The sequence below is a fragment of the Suncus etruscus genome, chromosome 8 (assembly GCF_024139225.1).
Source record: "Suncus etruscus isolate mSunEtr1 chromosome 8, mSunEtr1.pri.cur, whole genome shotgun sequence".
Lineage (NCBI taxonomy): Eukaryota > Metazoa > Chordata > Mammalia > Eulipotyphla > Soricidae > Suncus > Suncus etruscus.
Window position 1 is genome coordinate 2,195,437 of NC_064855.1, and position 22,298 is coordinate 2,217,734.

The 22,298-nt window shown below is 40.6% G+C and overlaps 1 protein-coding gene across 1 annotated transcript; it reads left to right on the forward strand.

Moving 5' to 3' along the window:
• The first annotated feature begins 2,513 nt into the window (after positions 1-2,513).
• On the forward strand, positions 2,514-3,458 carry LOC126015519 (olfactory receptor 2W3-like). The gene has a single exon (XM_049778057.1). It carries the CDS (start codon positions 2,514-2,516, stop codon positions 3,456-3,458), a length of 945 nt encoding a protein of 314 aa, XP_049634014.1.
• Positions 3,459-22,298: the final 18,840 nt, after the last annotated feature.

Sequence of the window (22,298 nt, forward strand, 5' to 3'; positions counted from 1 at the left end):
GAGGACAATTCCTATGCAAGATTACTCAATATTTGAGGGGGACTGTGCAGTTATGTCAATGAAAGTCTCTCATCATTCCCTTGCTCCAGTACTGCATGACCATTTTAGAATGGCTAGATAATAATTATTAAAATGAACTCCAATTTAATTCAATATCTTTGATAATAATGTCACTGGTTCATAGTTGCAAGTTATATGTTGTATTTGTTAGGACTTATTAAAGATTCCCCCTTGTGAGATCCCATTTCTTTTAAAGCACTTAGAAATGTGGTCTTATGGCAAATCTGATAAGTCACAGGTGGAAAATACTTCCTCATAAATCTACTCTTTGCTTTTAAACATGAAGTACAAATGCTGATAGGATGGCAACTGCATTAAAAATCAAAACTTAAAAGATAATACAAATAAATTCACCCATTTAGTTTCCTAAAATTTTTTAAAAACTCTTTTTGAAGGGTTTTATAATAAGCTTTTCTTAAAACAATAATTCAGAGCATTTTCCATGTGAGGGACTAATATATACATTCCTTGGTAAAATGTCAAAATATTTTTGTTAGACTTATGGTAGGTCAAAGTAAAAAAGAAATGAATGGAGCAGTTTTCAGGCATGATTGGATCATTATGACTTAGCTGCCTTTTATACATACTCTAGTTATTAGGGGCAAGGTAAGGAGCAGATGACCCACTAGAATTCACACTAAACCCAATGCAGATGAGTCCCCATTTTGTTTATGCTTTGATAATCTATGTAATATCAAGGGACAAATTCTCAGGATTCTGTTTGGAACCTCTGGGAGATAAGGAACATACATGACTCATGCCTAGAGCAAAGTAACGGTCCCTGTGGGTGAGAAATTGCATCATATCTAGGCCAGTTATGGACCCAGCCACAGAGTCCCTTTCCTGTCTCCTCTGGAGGTTGCTCCAAGCTGTCACTGCCACAATCCCTCCCCTCAAATAGAGGCACATTAGCAGAGAACAACAGACCACAGAAGACAACATATTCTGCCACCCCACTATGTGATCCACACCAGTTGCAGCACCACAGTGAGCCCAGGTCCCATATTGGGCTCTCTGCACTCCCTAGCTGACTGCATCTACTCTGTCCTGACACCTAGCAGCTCCAGAGTGGCAATGTGAGTAGACTGTGGGTTTGGAAACATGAGTCCTAAGCCTGCTCTCTGGGATTAGGATCTGAAGTGATAAACCATCTAGGGACTTGGGTGGAGAGAAAGGCACATAGATTGATGCAAAGAAACAGCATGAACAACATTTTTCTCCCTCTGAGAAGGACAGGGGAGAAGGATGAATATGCCAAGGACAGTAGCCACAGAAACATCATGACCAGTGCTACTCTTAGAGTAAAGGGACACACTGGCCAGCCACAAATGTTTCCTAAGAGATAGCTCTGGAAAACAGAAACAGCAAGAGCCAGAATACAAATAATATGCCTTGTTCCCACCAGTCTGGAGCAGCCTGCATGAAGTAGCCATTTTCTCCAACCCAGCCTGAAAGCATCTTCAAGAGGAGGCTGAACTCAAGTTTGAGCTTGATGCATATGCATATTCTTTTACACAGTCTGCTCGACTCATCTCCTTGTTCTCACTTCTCTTCATTTCCTAGAATTTACAAATGTGAACCACACAAACACGCAATGTAAATCTCTGTGGTACTATGCAATTGCAAAATTACCAAAATGCTTTCCCTCCTAACTTTATATATTTGTCATCATTTAACTCCCCAGCACCTTATTTCTTTTTCTACAGTGTTCATCATGATGATTATGCAAAAGTTTAAGATGGAATAAGGTGAAGAAGATATACAAAGAGTCTCAGAATAGAAAATTTGCTATGGAAATATAATAAATATTTTATATGGCATACATTAATGTATATGTATTTTAGTACATGCAAAGTCTTGAATATTGATTATTACTTAATTCTGAAGCAATCAAGTGAAAATATCCTATAAACTGCATCTCATTTTCTAGAGGTAAGTCTAAAAGAGTTTGCACTGCATTGTGGATACTTTTGTTTTGTTGAGCCACAGTGGTGGCTCAGTGGTGCACAGGGGTTACTCCTGACTCAAGAATTATTCCTGGTGATGCTTATGAACCATGTGAGATGCTACTAATTGAATCTGTATTGCTCTGGTCCTTAAATTTTCTGTTTTAAAGAATAAACTTATTCTATTTCTGAGAACAAAAAGCATAGAATCACAATATAAAATGTTTTGTTTCATTTTCATTGAATATAATGATATGTAGGAGGAAATGAGGTGTGAGTACATACATACTTAAATTGGTTTGATTGATCCGATTTGACTGATCCAGTTCATACATTATCACTGTTTGTGACATGTAATTTCTGCATTGAGAATAAGAGAATGAGCATCCTTGCCTCTCTCTCTGAGTGATTGAGGACAAACAGGAAAGATACAAATAACCACCTGTCCACTGCAAGTGATATCACCTGTGACATGACCAGTGCTAAAACTCATTATCAGGTGCAGGGATGGATGGAACCAATGACAGCACCAAGGAACGTTTTATCCTTTTGGGGTTTTCTGGCCGTCCTCATCTGGAAAGGATCCTTTTTGTGGTCATCTTGGTTGCTTATCTTCTGACTCTTATGGGCAATAGCACCATTATCCTGGTGTCCAGGCTGGACCCACATCTCCAGACGCCCATGTACTTCTTCCTCACCCACCTGTCCTTCCTGGATCTCAGCTTCACCACCAGCTCCATCCCGCAGCTGCTCTATAATCTCCACGGACATGACAAGACCATCAGCTACATAGGCTGTGCCATCCAGCTCTTCCTCTTCCTGGGCTTGGGTGGTGTGGAGTGCCTGCTGCTGGCAGTCATGGCCTATGACCGCTTTGTGGCAGTGTGCAAGCCCCTGCACTACATGGTGATCATGAACCCACGGCTCTGTCTGGGCTTGGTGTTAGTGGCCTGGGGGTTAGGGGCGGCCAACTCCTTGGCCATGTCACCATCTACCCTGAACCTTCCCCGCTGTGGGCACTGGACTGTGGACCACTTTCTGTGCGAGATGCCAGCTCTCATCCGCATAGCATGTGTCAACACAGCAGTTGTTGAAGGTGTTGCCTTTGTCCTGGCAGTGATCATTGTGCTGTTACCCCTGATGTTCATCCTCATCTCCTATGGCTGTATTTTGAGGGCCGTGTTGCAAATTCGATCAGGATCAGGCTTGAAGAAAGTCTTTAACACCTGTGGCTCCCACCTCACAGTGGTCTCGCTTTTCTATGGAAACATCATCTACATGTACATGCAACCTGGAAAAAGCTCGTCCAAGGACCAGGGCAAGTTCCTCACCCTCTTCTATAACATAGTCACCCCACTTCTGAACCCCCTGATCTACACGCTCAGGAACAAGGAAGTAAAGGGGGCTCTGAAGAGACTTCTCTTGCGTGACAGATCAGCAGGAAAGGGGTAAGGGTGAATGACGAGGTGGATTTCTGCCGGCTGTGAGGCACCTGAAAGAGTTGGGCTTTGTCCAAAGGCTTCTTATCCCTTGTCCTGTACTTTGATAGACAATGCAAGCTCAGACACTTGTCTGTACCCACCCTGTACCCATTCTCATTTTCTGTGTAGCAGTGGCCTAGAATCAATCAATGCATACAAGCAGAAATTCTTTCTTCTCAATCTCAGCTTTGTTTTTGATTTTTGTTTTTGATGCTGCTTTTGTTTCAGATTTTTGAGGTACTGGTATTAAATGATTGCACTGATCCTTATTATCCATTATCAGCAAATATGGAATACAGAGCAGGTGAATGTTTCCTCAAATCTCAGCCAGGCTTTTCAATAACAAGTTGTTCTCCACATTTTGGCTCCTGAAATTTGTGAAAATACCTTTCACAAAGTTGTGCAGCTGTAAATAAAGCAATCAGTTAATGACAATAAGGATGTTTGGAATTAAGGTCTGGAAGTGTCATTATTTCTCAAATGTCACTATCACCAACAAAATGTTGAAGTACTTTCAGTTCTTCTCCCTTAGCACCCATTTTATCTTATTTCCCCATGCACTGCTACCAGGAACTGGACCAGGCACTGGCTACGGAGTACTGACTGACTCTAGTTTACACTTGCTTCCCAATTCTTGCTGTTTTTTTGGCAATGTGAACTTCAGAAGAGCACAGCTCCACCCTTAGTCTCAAAACTCTCCCATTAAAACATGTGGCTCTTTACAAATACACCCAAGATGGAGTGACCATTATGGGTCTTTTGAATGCCCATTTGGGGCCTGAGAGTTGATATATAGTAAGATGAGCAGAGGAAAGGAATGTGATGCCTTCCATCCTAGTGTCCTGTGACTCGAGAGCTTCCTAGGAGACATAGACCCAAAGTGCCAGATCTGAACTGCCAGAGATGGGCCTATGCTGCTGGAGTTCACGGAGCCTTGCCAGCAAGACTTTTATCCTACAACTGTCTCTTCCACTGCCTATCACCTTTTCCTTTTTCAACTGTCTCCTCCAACTGCCACCCTCTGAAGATGGCAAACCAGACCTTGCCTATGATGCAATTGAGGTATACATTGGACAAGATATGGCCCTATTAATTTCCAGCAAATGCCAGGAAACTGGGCAGGGGCCTACCCCAGGTCCCACAAAATCTGGTTGCCATCTCCAGAGGGTGGAGTAGGGAGGGCCCTGCATTCCCTCTTGTAATAATCAAACTTGTCACAATTAAAACATCTATCCCAGCATTCGGGAGATCTGGGGCTGTCCTATGTTTACATAAGCAGGTTGGCAATCTCCTGCCCAATGATTGCCTCTACCATATTTAGGACAAGGTTCAGGTAGTGGCCTCAGGAATACATGGTTGGGTAGGGCTCTAAATTCTCTTTGTTGCTATCATGGTTTCCTAGTTTGTTTTTGCACTGAAGAAGACTCCAGGGTATTTACTCGAGCCTGGTGGGAAATGGAACCAATGTTCTGTCATGCTTTGAGGTATCCAATTACATCTTCTCTCTCCCTTTTTGGTCGTAAAATTATCTGACACTCCTCATTAGCATTTTCAAATGTAAGTTGGTTTATTAAATGATCTTGGACCTCCTTATTCTTAACTTGTTTCTGTACTGCCTTAGCTTGCTGATGAATTGGGCAAATGGCTCAGATACAACCTGGAAGACCTTGTTGGTAAAGCTATCTTTAAACTCAGAGTCTGCATCTACTTTTCCCCCACTCAGACAGGACAATATTCCTAATATAATTTAGGATTATGAGGTATATGGTGGCTTGATTTTTTATTTTTGATATTCTCCTCCTAACAACATATCAAGGGTGATTTTGATTCCAGATAACTTCCTGCCTAATTTTCCCAAGTTGAGTAATTTAGCTTTCACCTCATCACTTAGCCACATTTGCCACTGAAGGTATTCAGATGGGCTCAGGCAAACAGGCCACTGTCTGAAAGTCCTATGGGGTCCTAATTGTGTTTTTGCTCCAGCCTGACAGATAATCAGAGCAGTATGGTAATTTTGCCCCATATGCCATGCAGGCTTTCTAAAATCTACTGAGGGAATTTATTTTTATTTCTTGGTAGGTAGGTAGTTCATGGAGTCTATTTATGTTGGCCTCTCTTTAAAAAAAAAAACAATATCTATATTTAAACATCATGATTACAAACATGATTGTAGTTGAATTTCAGTCATAAAAAAGAACACCCCCCCTTCACCAGAACAACTTTCCAATCAAATCACCAATGCCCCATCTCCCCCCCCTCGCCTGTATTCAAAACAGGCTTTCTACATCCCTCACTCACTGACATTGTTATGATAGTTCTCAGCTTAGTTATTTTTCTAACTACACTCACCACTCTTTGTGGTGAGCTTCATATCTTGAGCCCGTCCTTCCAGCCCTAATCTCTGCAAATTACTTTAAAGTCTTTTATTTTTCTTAAAACCCATAAATGATTGAGACTATTTTGTGTCTCTCTCTCCCTCTGACCTATTTCATTCAGCATAATGGATTACATGTACATTCATGTGTAGAAAAATTTCATGACTTCATCTCTCCTGACGGCTACATAATATTCCATTGTATATATGTACCACAGTTTCTTTAAACATTTATCTGTTAAAGGGCATCTTGGTTGTTCCCAGTCTGGCTATTGTAAATAGTGCTGCAATGAATATAGGTGTGAGGAAGAGATTTTTGTATTGTGTTCTTGAGTTTCTAGGGTATATCCCTAGGAGTGGTATAGCTGGATCAAATGGGAGATCAATTTCCAGTTTTTTAAGGAATCTCCATATTGTTTTCCATAAGGGCTGAACTAGACAGTATTCCCACCAGCAGTGAATGAGAGTTTCTTTCTCCCCAGAACTGGTTGTTCTTGTTCTTTGTGATGTGTGCCAGTCTCTGTGATGTGAGATGGTACCTCAGGTACCATCTCCAGGAATGTTTTGATTTCCTTTTTGATTTCATCTCTGACCCACTGGCTGTTCAATAGTGAACTGTTTAGTTTCCAGCTGTTAAAGTTTTTCTTCTGTGTTTCTTTGTAGTTCACATCTAGTTTCAGTGCCTTATGATTAGTGAAGGTAGTTTGTACAACTTCTATCCTCTTGACTTTATAGAGATATGTTTCATGGGCCAGCATGTTTTATGGGCCAGTACTCTATATATATTATATATAATATATACTAATATATATGTTATATGTGTGTATATATAGGGTACTCCCCAGAAAACTGTATAGACATTCTTCTCCAATGCACATGGGTCATTCTCCAGGATAGACCACATGCTGGCCCATGAAACATATCTCTATAAAGTCAAGACGATAGAAGTTGTACTAACTACCTTCACTGACCATAAGGCACTGAAACTAGATGTGAACTATGTATACACACATATAATATATATAGGGTACTCTCCAGAAAAGTGGATACATATTCTAGTATATTTGTATACTTTCTTCCATTTTCCTTTTCAGAGCTAATATATTTTTGTTGGGTTTCAACCTGGCTGACCTATCAAGGGGTGTCAGGGCAGTGTTGAGATCTCCCACTATTATTTTGTTGCTGTTGATATCTTCTTTCAGGTTTGTCAACAGTTGTATTAAATATTTTACTGGTCCTTTATTGGGTGCATATATGTTTAGGAGTGTGATTTCTTCTTGTTGTACATATCCTTTAATTAGTACAAAATGACTATCTTTGTCCCTTATAATTTTTCTGAGTCTAAAGTTTGTTTCATCTGATACTGATATGGTCACTCCAGCTCTTTTAAAGGTGTTGTTTGCTTGAATAATTTCCCTAGAACCTTTGATTTGAGTCTATGCTTGTTTTGTTTATTCAGAATGTGTTTCTTGTAGGCAGCAAAACGTTGGATTCAGCTTTTTGATCCATTTTGCTACTCTGTGTCTCAACAGGTGCATTTAATTCATTGACGTTAAGAGATAATTGTCAGGGGATTTAGTGTCATCTTGTGTAGAAGTTTGGTGTATCTGTTGGTCTTTCTTTCTTTAAAGTAGACCTTTCAGCTTTTCTTTTAGGGCTGTTTATTTTTGTAATCATTACTGACTTTTGAAATACATTTTATTGAGGAAACAATGATACATTATATAAGTTCCAGGTGTTGAGCTTAATAATTCTACATCTGTAAACATGACATCATGCTCCCTGCTAAAAATCTAGTCCTCAAGCATGACCATACATTTTACCAACTTTCATTCTTCTTCTAAAGTTCTCTTCTCTCTGGTTATTTCCAATAAGTTCTTTGTAACTGAGTCTGGTTTTTTACATTTGTTTGAAATGCTTATGTATGAACCATATATGAGTGAAATCACTCAGTATTTGTCTTTTTCTTTCTAACTAATTTCATTTCACATAATACCCTTAAGATTCATATAAAACACTTGTTTTGCAATTGCCTGGCCAAGTTGGGTCCTTAGCATCATATATGGTCTACCAAATGCCATGGAATGTCATGATCCGTGAGCACAATGCCAGAAGGCCTGCACATAGCTTGAAGAGCCCTTTCCAAGAACCATATAAGTTGTTATAAATAGCAATATTTCTTTTAATTTTTATTATGGCTGAAGTGAATTAAAAATCTTTCACAGTAATATTTTTTCTTGTTTTTTCTTTATTTAAACACCTTGATTACAAATATGATTGTGATTAGATAAAGAACACCCCCTTCACCAGTGCAACAGTCCTACCACCAATGTCCCAAATCTCCCTCCATCCCACCCCACCCTCACCTGTACTCTAGACAGACTTTCCAGTTCCCTCATTCATTCACATGATTATGGTAGTTCTCAATGTAGTTAGTTATTTCTATAACTGTACTCACCACTCTTTGTAGTGAGCTTCATAAAGTGAGCTGAAAGTTCCAGCCCTCCTCTTATTGTCTCTAAGGATTGTTGCAAAAATGACTTTTATTTTTCTTAAAATCTATAGATGAGCAAGACTATTCTGTGTCTACCTCTCTCCCTCTGACTTATTTCACTCAGCATGATAGACTCCATGTAAATCCATGCATAGGAAAATTTCATGACTTCATCTCTCCTGATGGTTGCATAATATTCCATTGTGTATATGTACCATAGTTTCTTTAGCCAATAGTCTGTTGAAGGGCATCTTGGTTGTTTCCAGAGCCTGGCTATTGTGAATAGTGCTGCAATAAATATAGGTGTGAGGAAGGGGTTTTTGTACTGTATTTTTGTGTTCCTAGGGTATATCCCTAGGAGTAGAATAACTGGGTCGAATGGGAGCTCAACTTCAAGTTTTTGGAGGAATCTCCATATAGCTTTCCATAGAGGTTGGACTAGACAGCATTCCCACCAGCAGTGAATAAAAGTTCCTTCTCTTTACATCCCTGCCAGCACTGATTGTTCTCATTCTTTGTGTTGTGTGCCAATCTCTGTGGTGTGAGATGGTATCTCATCGTTGTTTTGATTTGCATTTCCCTGATGATCAGTGATGAGGAGCATTTTTTCATGTGCCTTTTGGCCATTAGTATTTTTTTATCAAAGTGTCTGTTCATTTCTTCTCCCCATTTTTTTGATGGGATTAGATGTTTTTTGTTTTTTTTAATATAATTTTTATTTTGATCATAGTGTCTTACATATTGTTGACAACAACATTTTAGGTACATATTTACATAAAATCAGGGGGAATTCCCATCACCAAATTGTCCTCCCTACCCCTTTGTTTTTGTCCTACCTCCCATTTCCTCTTCCCTCACCCCCAGGGCGGCTAGAATATGTGGTTCCCTCTGTATCCAACCCACTACTTAGTAGTCTTGCACCTGTTTGGTCTTGATGCCTCCCTTATCTCCCCCTCTAACTGTAGGCAGGACTAGCTAGTTCAAGTTGCGTGGTTTTGCATTTGGGGGAGAGCAGGTAACGAGGTGGTGTATTACAGGTCTTATGCCTATGTTGAAAGTACAGTTTTTCCCATTGTCTTTTGGGTTTTTCTTGTGATGTGTGGGTTCCCAGGCATCTTCCTATCACACCCCCTGACCTTCTTCAGGTTGGTAAAAATTTGCGGCAGGGAGGTCTTGGAAGAGTTCTTGCATTGGGGAGACTTTTGGACCTAGGTCCGGTTTCAAGAAACAGTCCACGTTAGGGGGAGTTGGTAGGGAGGGCCTCGCAGCATGAGTCCGCAGGGGAGTTGGCTGTCTTTTCTTGCCCGGGACGAGGTGTGGGTTTGACTGGGTGTCCCTTCTCTTGGGTGCTGGGTACTGGTTCGTTGGGGTAGGAGGTCGATCTTGTTGCCTAATAGATTAAGGACTGAGGGTGAAGTGTTTTAATATAGAGGGAGGTCTGGATGGGATTGAGGGATGGAGGGATAGTTGGATTTCCAGAGGGGGGAAAGGGTAAGGTGTATGGAAGGGGTAGGGAGGGAGAAAAGAGAAAAATACATTAGAAAGAAAGGGAGAAGAGAAAGGATAGAAAGTGAAGAAAAGAATAGAAAAGAAAAAATAACCAAGAAAGTGGTGAGAAGAGAGGAGAGAATAGCAAGGGAATGCTAGTTTGCTTGAATGTGTTCAGTGAATAGAGCATGTAGTTTGGGTCTGTACGTCGCTGTTACTGCTTCGGTGGTCTGACTGGTCATGTGCTTGAAACCCTAAAAGAAGGTAAACCTAGAGATAAAGTGTATGTTAAAGAGTTTTCTTGGGGCCATCTCGTAGTGCAAACTGGGTATGGTATCTCGTGTGGTATCCCGAGCTGCCATCTTAGCTTGTCTGCCCTTTGTATCCAAGAACGCCTGTGGACAGAAAAGCTGAGAGGTTATTTTAAATATAGTAAGATAGAGGCATTAATACGTAGTTTTATGGGATGTTTCCATTGGAGTCAGTGGTTTGCCATGGTATTCTTTACCTGTGTTCCTGTATACGATCTCTACAGGATTATTATGGGCCATTATTGTAGAAGGTTAATTACGTACCTGTTCTCTCTATGCTGCTGTTCTGGTGTTGCTGTTTCTTTGTGGTATAATGTGTAGTTGAGAGTTTGTGTTGTTCCTTTTTCATGTGTTTTGGGCACTGTTCCCAGGTATATGTTGACTATTACAGTGATTGGAGTTTCTACCCTGTTAGACCCTGTTATTTGATTGTTAAGTATTAGTTGTGATTGAGATGTATGTTCTATGTGCTTCAGAATAGTGCTACCATTCTGTGTTTATCTTTTGTTTCTGACTTACTTCGTTTAACATAACATGATCTAAGTGTATCCACGTTGCTGTGAAATCTGTGATTGTATCATTTCTGACTGCCATGTAATATTCCATTGTGTATAGATACCACATCTTAATGATCCATTCATCTGTTGTTGGACATCGCGGTTGGTTCCAAGATTTGGCTATTATACTGAGTGCTGCGATAAATAGTGGGGTGCACACGTATTTTGGAATGAATGTTCTTCCAACTTGGGGGTATATACCTAGGAGTGCAATTGCTGGGTCAAAAGGGAGGTCAATTCTGAGTTCTTTGAGTACTCTCCAGACTGTTCTCCATAGATGTTGGACTAGGGGGCATTCCCACAAGCAGTGGATGAGAGTTCCCTTCATACCGCATCCACGCCAACAAAGATTGTTCTCAGTATTTTTGATGTGAGCCATCCTCACTGGTGTAAGGTGGTATCTCATTGTTGTCTTGATTTGGATCTCTCTGATGATGAGTGAAGGTGAGCATGTTTTCATGTGTTTGTTAGCCATCCTTCTGTCTTCCTCAGAGAAGTGTCTATTCATTTCTTCTCCCCATTTTTATGGCTTTATTTGGTTTTGAGGGGCTCAGTTTTCTGAGTGCTTTGTAAGTTCTAGATATCAGCCCTTTATCTGATATGTCTAGTGAAAAGATTTTTTCCCATTCTGTTAACTGTCTTCTTGCATTAAGTAAGATTTCTTTCGCCATGCAGAAGCTTTTTAGTTTGATGTAGTCCCATTTGTTTATGTTTGCTGCTAAGGTTCTTGCCATTGGTGTTCCATTCTCGAGGACCTTTTTGATATATAGGTCTTCGAGTGTTCTCCCTATTTTATTCTCGATAAACTTTATAGATTCGGGTCGGATTTCAAGGTCTTTGGTCCATTTTGAGTTGATTTTTGTATAAGGAGTGAGGTATGGGTTTATTTTCACTTTCGTACATGTGGTTTTTCAGTTGTGCCAACACCATTTGTTGAATAGGCTTTCTTTGTTCCATTTCAGATTCTTGCCTCTTTTATCAAATATTAGTTGGCTGTATATCAGGGGGTTTATGTCTGGGAATTCTGTCCTGACCCACTGGTCTGAGGTCCTGTCTCTGTTCCAGTACCATGCTTTTTTGATTACTATGGCTTTATAGTATAGTTTCAAGTTAGGTAAAGAGATTCCACCCAGCTTCTTGTTTTTCAGTATGTGTTTGGCTATCCTGGGTCTTTTGTGGTTCCAGATGAATTTTGTGAATGATTGTTCTAATTCTTTAAAAAAATTGTGTCTGGATTTGGATAGGGATTGCATTAAATATATATAGGAGTTTGGGTAGGATAGTCATTTTGATTATGTTAATTCTACCTATCCATGAGCATGGGATGTTCTTCCATTTCTTTAGATCGTCTTCAATTTCTTTCTGGAGTGTTTTAAAGTTTCCCTGGTATAGGTCTTTCACTTCTCTTGTAAGGTTGATTCCTAGATACCTGATATTTTTTGATACTATATTAAATGGAATTGTATTTTTAATCTCTCTCTCCTCAACTTCATTTTTTGTATATAGAAACGCTACTGTCTTTTGTGTATTGACTTTGTATCCAGCCACTTTGCTGTATTGGTTGATTGTTTCTAGGAATTTTACTGTGGACTCTTTAGGGTTTTTGATGTACATCATCATATCATCGGCAAATAGAGATAGCTTGTGTTCCTCTTTCCCTATTTGAATTCCTTTGATTCCCTTCTCCTGTCGGATTGCTATTGCTAGAACTTCTATGATTATATTTAATAAGAGTGGAGAGAGTGGACAGCCTTGTCTAGTTCCTGACCTTAGTGGGAGTGCTTCTAGTTTCTCGCCATTAAGAATAATGTTGGCTGTAGGCTTTTCATATATAGCAGTAACTATCTTGAGGAAAGTTTCTTCTAACCCTATTTTGCTGAGTGTCTTTAACATGAAAGGATGTTGGATTTTGTCAAACGCCTTCTCTGCATCTATTGATATGATCATGTGGTTTTTGTCTTTCATGTTGTTGATGTGATGTATCAAATTGATTGATTTGCGTATGTTGAACCAACCTTGCATTCCTGGTATGAATCCCACTTGGTCGTGATGTATGATCTTTTTGATGAAGTGTTGGATTCGGTTTGCTAAGATTTTGTTAAGTATCTTTGCATCTATGTTCATTAGTGAGATTGGTCTGTAGTTTTCCTTTTTGGTGGTGTCTTTGCCTTCTTTGGGAATGAGTGTGATATTAGCCTCATAAAAGGAGTTTGGGAGGATTCCTGTTTTTTCTATGGTTTGGAAAAGCCTATGGAAAAGTGGTAGTAAGTCTTCTTGAAATGTTTGATAGAATTCACCTGTAAATCCATCTGGGCCTGGGCTTTTGTTCTTAGGGAGTTTTTTAATTACATCTTCAATTTCCTCTGAGGTGATTGGTCTGTTTAGGCTTTCTAGATCTTCCTTTTCCAGTCTTGGAAGAGGGTGTTTGTCCAAGAATCTGTTGATTTCTACTGGGTTATCTAGCCTAGTTGAGTATAGTTGTTCATAATATGATCTCATGATATGTTGTATTTCTTGGGGTTCTGTTGTAATCTCTCCCCTTTCATTTGTGATCCTACTGATTTGGGTGTTTTCCCTCTTTTTTTGGTGAGTTTTGCCAATGGTTTGTCTATCTTGTTTATTTTTTCGAAAAACCAACTCCTGGTCTCATTGATTTTTTGTATTGTTTTCTTGGTTTCGATGTTGTTTATTTCTGCTCTGGTTTTTATTATTTCTTGCCTTCTGGTTGTGGTTGGATTTCTCTGTTGCTGCTGTTCCAATTCTTTGAGGTGATCTTTTAAACTGTTGGTTTTGTTATTTTCCTGTTTCTTGACATAGGCCTGTATTGCTATTAGTTTCCCCCTAATTACTGCTTTTGCTGTGTCCCATAAATTTTGACATGTTGTCTCTTCATTGTCATTTGTCTCAAGGAATCTTTTTATTTCTTCCTTGAGTTGTTCTTTGATCCAGCTGTTGTTGAGCAGCATGTTGTTTAATATCCAGTTACTAGTTTTTCTGCTTTGCTTCTTCTTGACATCAATTTTAACCTCTGTTGCATAGTAATCTGAAAGGGTACTTCTTATGATCCTTACCTTTGTGGTCTTATATAGGTTGGCTTTGTATCCTAATACATGGTCTATTCTGGAGAAGGTTCCATTTGGGTTTGAGAAGAATGTATATTCTGCTTTCTGGGGATGGAGGGCTCTATATAAATCTATTAACCCTAAATCTTCTAATTTTTCATTTAGAGCTCTTATTTCTTTGCTATTTTTCTGTTTGGTGGATCTGTCCAGTGGTGATAGTGGAGTATTGAGGTCCCCTACTATTATCACATTTCCCTTCATGTGTTTCTCCAGGTTTGCCAGTAGTTGCCTCACATATTTTGCTGACTCTACATTAGGTGCATAGATATTGACCAGGGTTAGTGTTTCTTGATCTAATGTTCCCCTGATCAGTAAGTAGTGTCCCTCTTTGTCTCTGATTACTTTCTTGAGGTTGAATACAATTTGGTCTGATATAAGAATGGCTGTCCCTGCTCTTTTTTGTTTTCCATTGGCCTGAATAATTACTTTCCATCCTTTTATTCTAAGCCTGTGCTTATCCTGTAACTGTAGGTGTGTTTCTTGCAGACAGCAGAAGTCCGGTTTATTTTTCCTAACCCAGTTCTCTACTATGTGTCTTTTAATTGGAGAGTTTAGTCCGTTCACATTTAGGGAAATTATTGATAGAGAGGACTGTTGTGCAGTTGTATTGTGTGGAGTGGTTGTTGTTACAATTGGGGGTTTGGATTGTGTAATTCATCTCTGAGTAAGTCGCTTAGGATCGGCTTAGGTTGCACAAATAGTTCAAATTCGTTCATGTTTGAGAATGTTTTTAGTCTGCCCTCCCATATGAATGATAGTTTTGCTGGGTATTGGACCCTGGGTTGGAAATTTCTTTCATTCAGTCGTGTAAATATGTCATTCCACTGTCTTCTTGCTTGAATTATTTCAAATGGGAGATCCGGTTTGATTCTTATGTCCTTTCCTTTGTACTTGAGGTTTTTTTTCTCCCTTATTGCTTTCAGGAGTTCCTCTTTCTCTTTGTTTTTTGCCATTTGGATTATTATGTGTCTTGGTGTGGGTTTATTAGGGTCTATTTTATTAGGGACTCTCTTGACTTCCTGGATTTGTCCTGAAGTGTCTTTCCAGAGTGTGGGGAAGTTCTCTGTTATTATCTCCCTGACTACCTGTTCTTCCCCCTTCCCTATTTCCTCCCCTTCTGGTATACCCACAATTCTTAGATTGTTTCTTTTGTCTTTGTTCATTAGATATTGGATTTTTCCTTCCAGTGCTTTGCCTTTTATTTCTTTGTTGGTTTCTTGATCTTTTTTTGATTGTTTTTCTTCGAGTTCTTCGATGTGCTTCTCCAACTCTGTGTTTCTGCTCGTAAGGCTTGTTACTTTGTCTTTTAAGTCCTTCACTTCTTTTTGTATGGAATCTCTCATGTTCTTTGACATTTCTTCTTTAATTTGGCTGATTCGTTCATCCATGGATTTCTTATACTCGGTTGCTAGGGTTTCTTTAATTTTTTTTAGTAATTCTTGCATTTCCTTCCTCATGACCGCTTTTAGGTCTTCTTCCCATGGATCTGTGCGTTTTGGTGGACTTGGAAACTTGATAGGGTTTGTCATGGTGTCTCCAGTTATTAGGGATCTCCTTGATTTACGCATAATTCTTTGTATTTAATGGTGTGTTTTGGAGTGCTGTGGTTTCTAATTTCGGCCTGCTTTGGTCCCCTTCCTGAAGGTGTTTCTAGAGGGTGCTGTTGGGTGGGCTTGTTGAACCTAGCTCTTTCTCCTCCCCTTTGCTACCTAGAGTTCAGCCTTCCTGCAGTGGGTATTATAGCTTTTCTACTCTATATTTCTGTCAGCGGTGCAGTTCCACTCCTGGCCACAATGGTTGCTGGCGCTGTTGAGCCTAGCTCTCAATCCCCCCTCCTTTCTCTGGGAGTCAATGGAGCTCCGCCCCCTCCAACCCTCCCTTGAAGGAGTTCCCTCAGTCCAACCCTTGAGGCTCTGCCCTCGCCCTTGGGGAGTCCCTGGTCCGCTCCAAGGCCCAAGGGGCTGGACTGCTCTAGGTCACCTGAGAGTCCAGATGGCTGGCCCTATCTCCCCTGACTATTCGGGTTGCCCAACTTGCCTTTCCAGGGGGGGGGACTCACTGGGGGGGGAGCAGGTCCTGATGACAAGGAAACAAAGTCTCACCCAAGCCACACAGGAAACAAAGTCTCCCCCAGGCCGCCCAAGGGAACAAAATCTCACCCAAGCCGCACAGGAAACAAAATCTCCCCCAGGCCGCTCAAGGAAACAAAATCTCACCCAAGCCGCACAGGAAACAAAGTCCTAGATGTTTTTTTTGTAAAGTCCTGTCAGTGCCCTGTATATTTTGGATATTAGCCCCTCACAGTAATCTTTAAGGTACATAGTGACAATGAATCAGGGGCATTCTCACCACCAATGATGTCCTCCCTCCACCCCTGTTCCCAGCATGCATACCATATCTCCCTCCTTTACCCCCCAGAATACTTGTGTAAGTGGTTTCCACTTGTATAGCTTGCTGTGACTTAGAAATTAGGACTGGTTTTGAGTTTGTAAAGTTTCTGAGCTGTTGTTTATCCATTAAGCCATGTACACTTCCTTCAAACCTGAAAAGAAGTCTGGTTGGGTGCAGTATTCTAGGCAAAGCATTCATTTCATTGATTTTTGTCACTATATCCTACCAGTGCCTTCTGGCCTTAGGGTTTCTTGTAGCAGGTCTTCTATAAATCTTAAAGATGCTCCTTTGAATGTAATTTCCCTTTTGATATTGCTGCTTTCAGTATTGTATCCCTATCTGTGGGATTTGTCATTGTGACTAGGATGTGTCTAGGAGTGCTTTTCTTTGGGTCTCTTTTAGCTGGTACCCTTCGGGCATGCAGGTGTGGTTGTATGTAGTCTTTAGCTCTCGGAGTTTCTCTGTAATAATCTCCTTGACTGTTGGTTCTCCCTGGGGATTTTCTTCCTGGATTTCTGGGACTCCAATGATTCTTTTCTTGTTTCTGTTGAATTTATCTAATACTTCTATTTTTTGTTTGTTTGTTTTTGTTTTGTGGCACACCCAGTGACTCTCAGGAGTTACTTCCGGCTATGTGCTCAGAAATTGCTCCTGGCTTGGGGGACCATGTGGGAGGCCAGGGGATTGAACCACGGTCTGTCCTAGGTCAGTGCGTGCAAGGCAAATGCCCTACCAGTTTGCCACCACTCTGGCACTGAACACTTCTATTTTTATCTGTTCACAATCTTTGAGTATTTTTTCCATTGTATGATCATTTACTTTAAGGTTATTTTCCAACTCTTCTTCTGTATGGAGTTGTTATGCATCTCATCTTCCAGCTCACTAATTCTGTCCTCAGGTGCTGTCACTCTATTGGAGAGACATTCCATAGAGTTTTTCATTTCTTCTACTGAGTTTTTTAGTCCCATTATTTCAGTTTGGAGTTTTCTGATTTCTATCTTTGTGGTCTGTTCAGATCAATATGCTTTCTTTGAGGTCTATGAACATCCTCCATATTTCTATTCTAAACTCCTTATCTGAGAGGTTAATTAGGTGGTTCTTATTTTTTGGGTTATCAGAGCTGCCATCTTCATTCTCTATGCATGCTGTTGTCCTGCCCTGTTTTCCTGTTGCCATGTTTGAAGTGTGATTCTTACTATGTGCTGCAATGAGGTTCATGTTCTATAAGAAGTGCACAACCTTGGAGCTTTGCTCTGTGGCTACGCTCTTTTTTGCTGGGGTCTCTTTGGTTGTTGTTCACTAAGAATGAGGAAGCAGTTACAGGTGACACTTTAACAGAGTCCGATTTAGCCCAAACACAGGCAGAAATTACCCCCATCCTTGTGGACAGAGACAAGCATACCTGTGGCTATTCACTTGAGAGCTGTTTTTGCTGAGGTCTTTGGTCGTCACTCACTGGGAATCAGGAAGCAGTCACAGGCCTCTCATTTTTATCTTAATGGGACTAGATTATTTAGTTCTGATTTTGACTCTGACAAGATATTTATAGGCTTATCATCTGTGGTATTGTGTATTATCTCATGTCTAGGAGATGTGGGTGTGTCTTGGATATCTTCATTTATGGTAATTATTGTGTTTGGATTTCCTTTATTCAAAGATTGTGCATTAGTCTCTACTGGGAATGTTCCTCTCCTTTGTTCTGGTGCCAGTTTAGCAGAATTCTCCACTTGATTCAATTCTTTGAGTACAGGAGTAGGCATTTTTGGATAATAGGCCTTTCTGGGTTTTGAAATAGGTCTTGTAAGAGTGACAGTGGTTTATTATAGTAATATAATACTATATAGTTTCTCCAATGACAGAGTTATCTACCAGAGTGCACAGATGTCCAAGGACAATTGCTCAAACAATACTTCACATAGCCAGAAAGACACTAGAGACCAGCATGAGCAGAGATAACATCAGAGGCAGAGGTGCAGTAACCCCAAATATGTCTCTATTGGGCTAAGCAGTGGATTGTGCTTGAGAGGGATTGAAGGAGTGCTACTTCCTGTGAATCAGGCTTCATTTTGTTATATTTATTCAACATAAAATGGAGATAAATCTTCTAAATTATCATCACTATTATTATTGAATAACTCATTATTTCGTTCAAATCTATATTATTGAAAATCCAGGAAACCAAAAACGGTTTGATCCAGATTACTATCAGGTCCTTAATGTAAAATGGGTACAATGTCTGAACCCACTGGAAAATCATATATAACCAGAAAACATATCTCCTAAGATGTCAAATTATTAGTTCATTAATGGTCCTAACTGTCCAGGCATCACCTGTCAGATGCAAACTGCTTTCGATGGGTCCACACTGCTGGAATCCACAGGACCTTGCAGGCAAGACTTTGCTCCTCCAACTTTCTCTTCCAATTGCCCACCAACTCTCCTTTTGCCATTCAACTGTCCATAAACTTGCTATATCCTGCCACCACTGGAAGTGCTGCCCTAGATATTCCTTGCCCAATTCCATCCCAATGTCCATACAAACTACACTTAGGCATAAAGGGGCCAATACTACCAGGCACAATAGGTTTGCTGTTGGGTAAGGGAAGCCTGATAATAAAGGGCACTACAATTTACATAGGGATTATAGATCCAGACTATGAGGGAGACCTCATAGTCATAATAACAGTGCCTACAATGTGGACTTTTAAAAAGGGTGAGAGGATATCACAACTCCTACCCCTCCCATTTGTAATGCCAGGCTGCTCCCAAGGCTATAATTTCACATCAGAAACAAAACAGTGACTTCTCAGGAAGGAGGGTTGGTGGTGAGGGGCCTGTGACTAAGAAAGAGTAGACCTAATATGAAAACCTGCATGTTACAGAAACCTTCAGAACCCTTAGAAAGCTTTACTAGGAAAACAATACATAAAAAAGAATCCCAAAAGGCTTTGTGTTCTGTGAAAAAGTATAACTATATTGTTCTCCAATGACAGATTTATCCACCAGAGTGCACAGATGTCCAAGGACAATTACTCAAACAATACTTCACATAGCCATAATGACACTAGAGACCAGCATGAGCAGAGACAGCATCAAAGGCAGAGATGCAGTAACCCCAAATATGTCTCTATTGGGCTAATGCTGGATGGTGCACAACAGACATTGAAAAAAATATGGTGATGAGAAAGAGCTGACATTAAAAGATGTCACCAAACATGTGATCATGCTCTTTGTTCCTGTTTGCGCACCACCTATCAGATCTGAACTGCCAGAGATGGGCCCACAATGCTGGAATCCACGGGGTCTTGAAGGCAAGACTTTTCTCCTCCTGTCTCTTCCAACTGCAAACAAACTCTTTCTGTTCCTTTATTTCTTCCAACTGCCCACCATTCTCCTCTTGCTTTTCCAACTGTCATCAACTGCCAACCAGTTCTCTCAACTGTCTCTCCCAAATGCCAACATGGGAGAGGGTTTTATAGACTTAGCAGCCAATCATGATTAGGGTCTTATTTAAAGAGTTAGTGTCTTATTTAAAGTAATGGACTCCTTATAATGGCTGGCTGGTACCGGACTGTAGGACTAGACCAAAGGAACAATTTTCAGTCTAGATGTGAAAAAAAGCATGAAGGGAAAGTGGAACATGGCCTTGTTCAATGCTTGTGATGGAAATTGTGTGAGATTCCTCCCGAAAACCAGATGGTCCTTCCCTTCAGGAACAAGGGCACTTCTCACATGAGGACTAATGTCCACTGCAGCAGAAGGTAAAGATGGGTCCCCACAAAAGTCTCTTGGCCAAATTCTTCAGCTAAAAACAGTCAGCATACAAGAATGCTGTTGTGAAATCAGGCCAGGACTGGTCCCACTTGCTGTGTAGTAAAGCTCCAGAAATACAGGTAAAGGCACATTCTAGCACAGAGAGATTAAGTAAGTATGGGCCTGAAACTCTAATCAGCCTCCCTGACATTGCCATCTGCCTGCACAGAACATGCTACGGTGGTACCATGATGATGACACTGCTTTGGCCTGCACATCATGCCTTAATGTTGATACTGCTGTGGGCCTGCAGCTGCCAGCCCAAAGCTGCACTTTGGGAAACAATCACTCCCAGCATAGAAAACTCTGGGACAGACATCTCCTGGTGAAATCTGGGTTCACATACTAAGGGTTCACATAACATGGGGAAGGGTTGAGGAGAGGTTTAATGAGGCTGACACCCCATTGTATCTCTGACCAAGACCATAGAGTGTTGAATCAGTGTAATAGACCAAGATCTGCTTGAAAAGGGTAATTTTCCCTTCAAGGATCCCCTCTGAAATCCGATGGGCAGGCAGTGCCACCATGGCTGAGTCCCTCTGTTCTATCCTGTCCATTCTGATCAAGGCCTTGCCAATGCCACAAGCCACCTTTTCCCACACTCAGATTTGAGGGAATTCTGCTGGGAGAATCGGAAAGCTTGGATGCCATAGGGCCTGTTTGGGAGATGGTCAAGGAGAACAGGGAAGGCTTGTATCTCTCTTAATAGCACCATCATGGGTGTGCACTGGGATGAATGAACCATATTATCTTCTCTGTCAAGGAATAAATTTCAACTTGGTTTCAAAGACCTGATTGGCATCATTCCAGGACCACTGGTTGGGTCAGCATCCAACCTCACAGACAGAGGAAGTCCTAACAGCAGCACATGAGAGCCTATTTGAGATGCAAAAAATCACACAACAAAGGCACCACCTACTCCTTCAATTCTGTCTGGGTATGGTAGCCTCCACAGGCCCCTCTACTGAGAGTCTTGGTGGTCAGTTAGAAACTCCATTTCTGGGACAACTGAAACTGTACCTCAATTTGGGAACAAGGTACTAAGGCTACACGGGGCCCCATCTTGGTTTGCTCTCTCTTAGCACCTCTGATGAGCTTAGGATATGGTTTAATATAAGTCACCAAGGACAAGCTTAGGGCTTGTTAAGACACTCGAGTTACTGGAGCTAAGAAAGAAAAAAGCTGATCCCCAAAACTAGCTGAAATAAGAAATCCTACCAACCCACTTTTTCTATCATTACTTTCTGTCATGGGTGGATCCTGTTACCATCACAGTCAGGTAAGTGGGAAACTCATTCTCCAGTGCCCTACTCTCCTCACCCTGGTGAGTGTGGGGACCACTCCATTTTGATGTCCCTTTTCTTCCTCAACATGAGTCTGGCGATCATTTTATTTCTCCAGGGGACTCTTTTCTCTTATGTCTCATCAGAATCCTCTCATCTATCAGCCAAAATATTTAAATTTTGTCTCATATATGTTTTTTTGTTATTTTACATTGTCCCCTTTAAAACTCCTGTTAACCCCTTCCCATCACCTACATCCTGAGCTGCTTCTTAGAGTACTTCTACCATGTATTCAATATAACTTGATTTGCAGGAAATTTAGTGCTCATACAACATAAAAATGAACCAACATATAAGATAAATTTATTCTAGGATCTGAGATAATCAGGAAAATAAAACTTCAGTTTCATGATAAACCTGTTTGCTAGAATCCTCTTTACATTTTCTTCTGCAAGGACCAGAATACATTTGTTATCTTATATTTTGACCTCCTCCTGCACTAAACTACTGGCTTTCACTTGGAGGTTCCAGCCAAAATGGCTTATATACCCTATTTTTCCCATTAATCTTTGAAACTTTTATGTCAATGTTGGGGCTCATACACAACTAAATTGATGTTTTGATTCTATAAATCTACTGATATTAATTTTTTGCTATCCATGAAGAGTTTGGGGACCTACCTAGCCACATTGCAGGTAAATCGTAATGAGAGAATCAGGCTTCAGTCATGCTTCTTTAGTTTCTGGGAATGGGGTGCATGAATATAGACAATAGTCCACATGATGTGTATGAAACTCTAAGAAATCTAGTGGGCTTCTGGGCACATCACCTCAATCCCTCTTGGAAATTTGGGGTTAAAAGAGTGAGAAAGAACATTAACATGTCCAGACAGGTCATAGAACCCTGTGAGAGAGGAGAGCTAGTGGTCATGGAAAAGGAAGTTCCATGTCTGAAAAACTAGGTGATCATCACTAGATA

Bases quoted from the DNA above. Each gene is read 5' to 3' on its own strand.
- LOC126015519 (XM_049778057.1), top strand. From the start codon at position 2,514: ATGGATGGAACCAATGACAGCACCAAGGAACGTTTTATCCTTTTGGGG.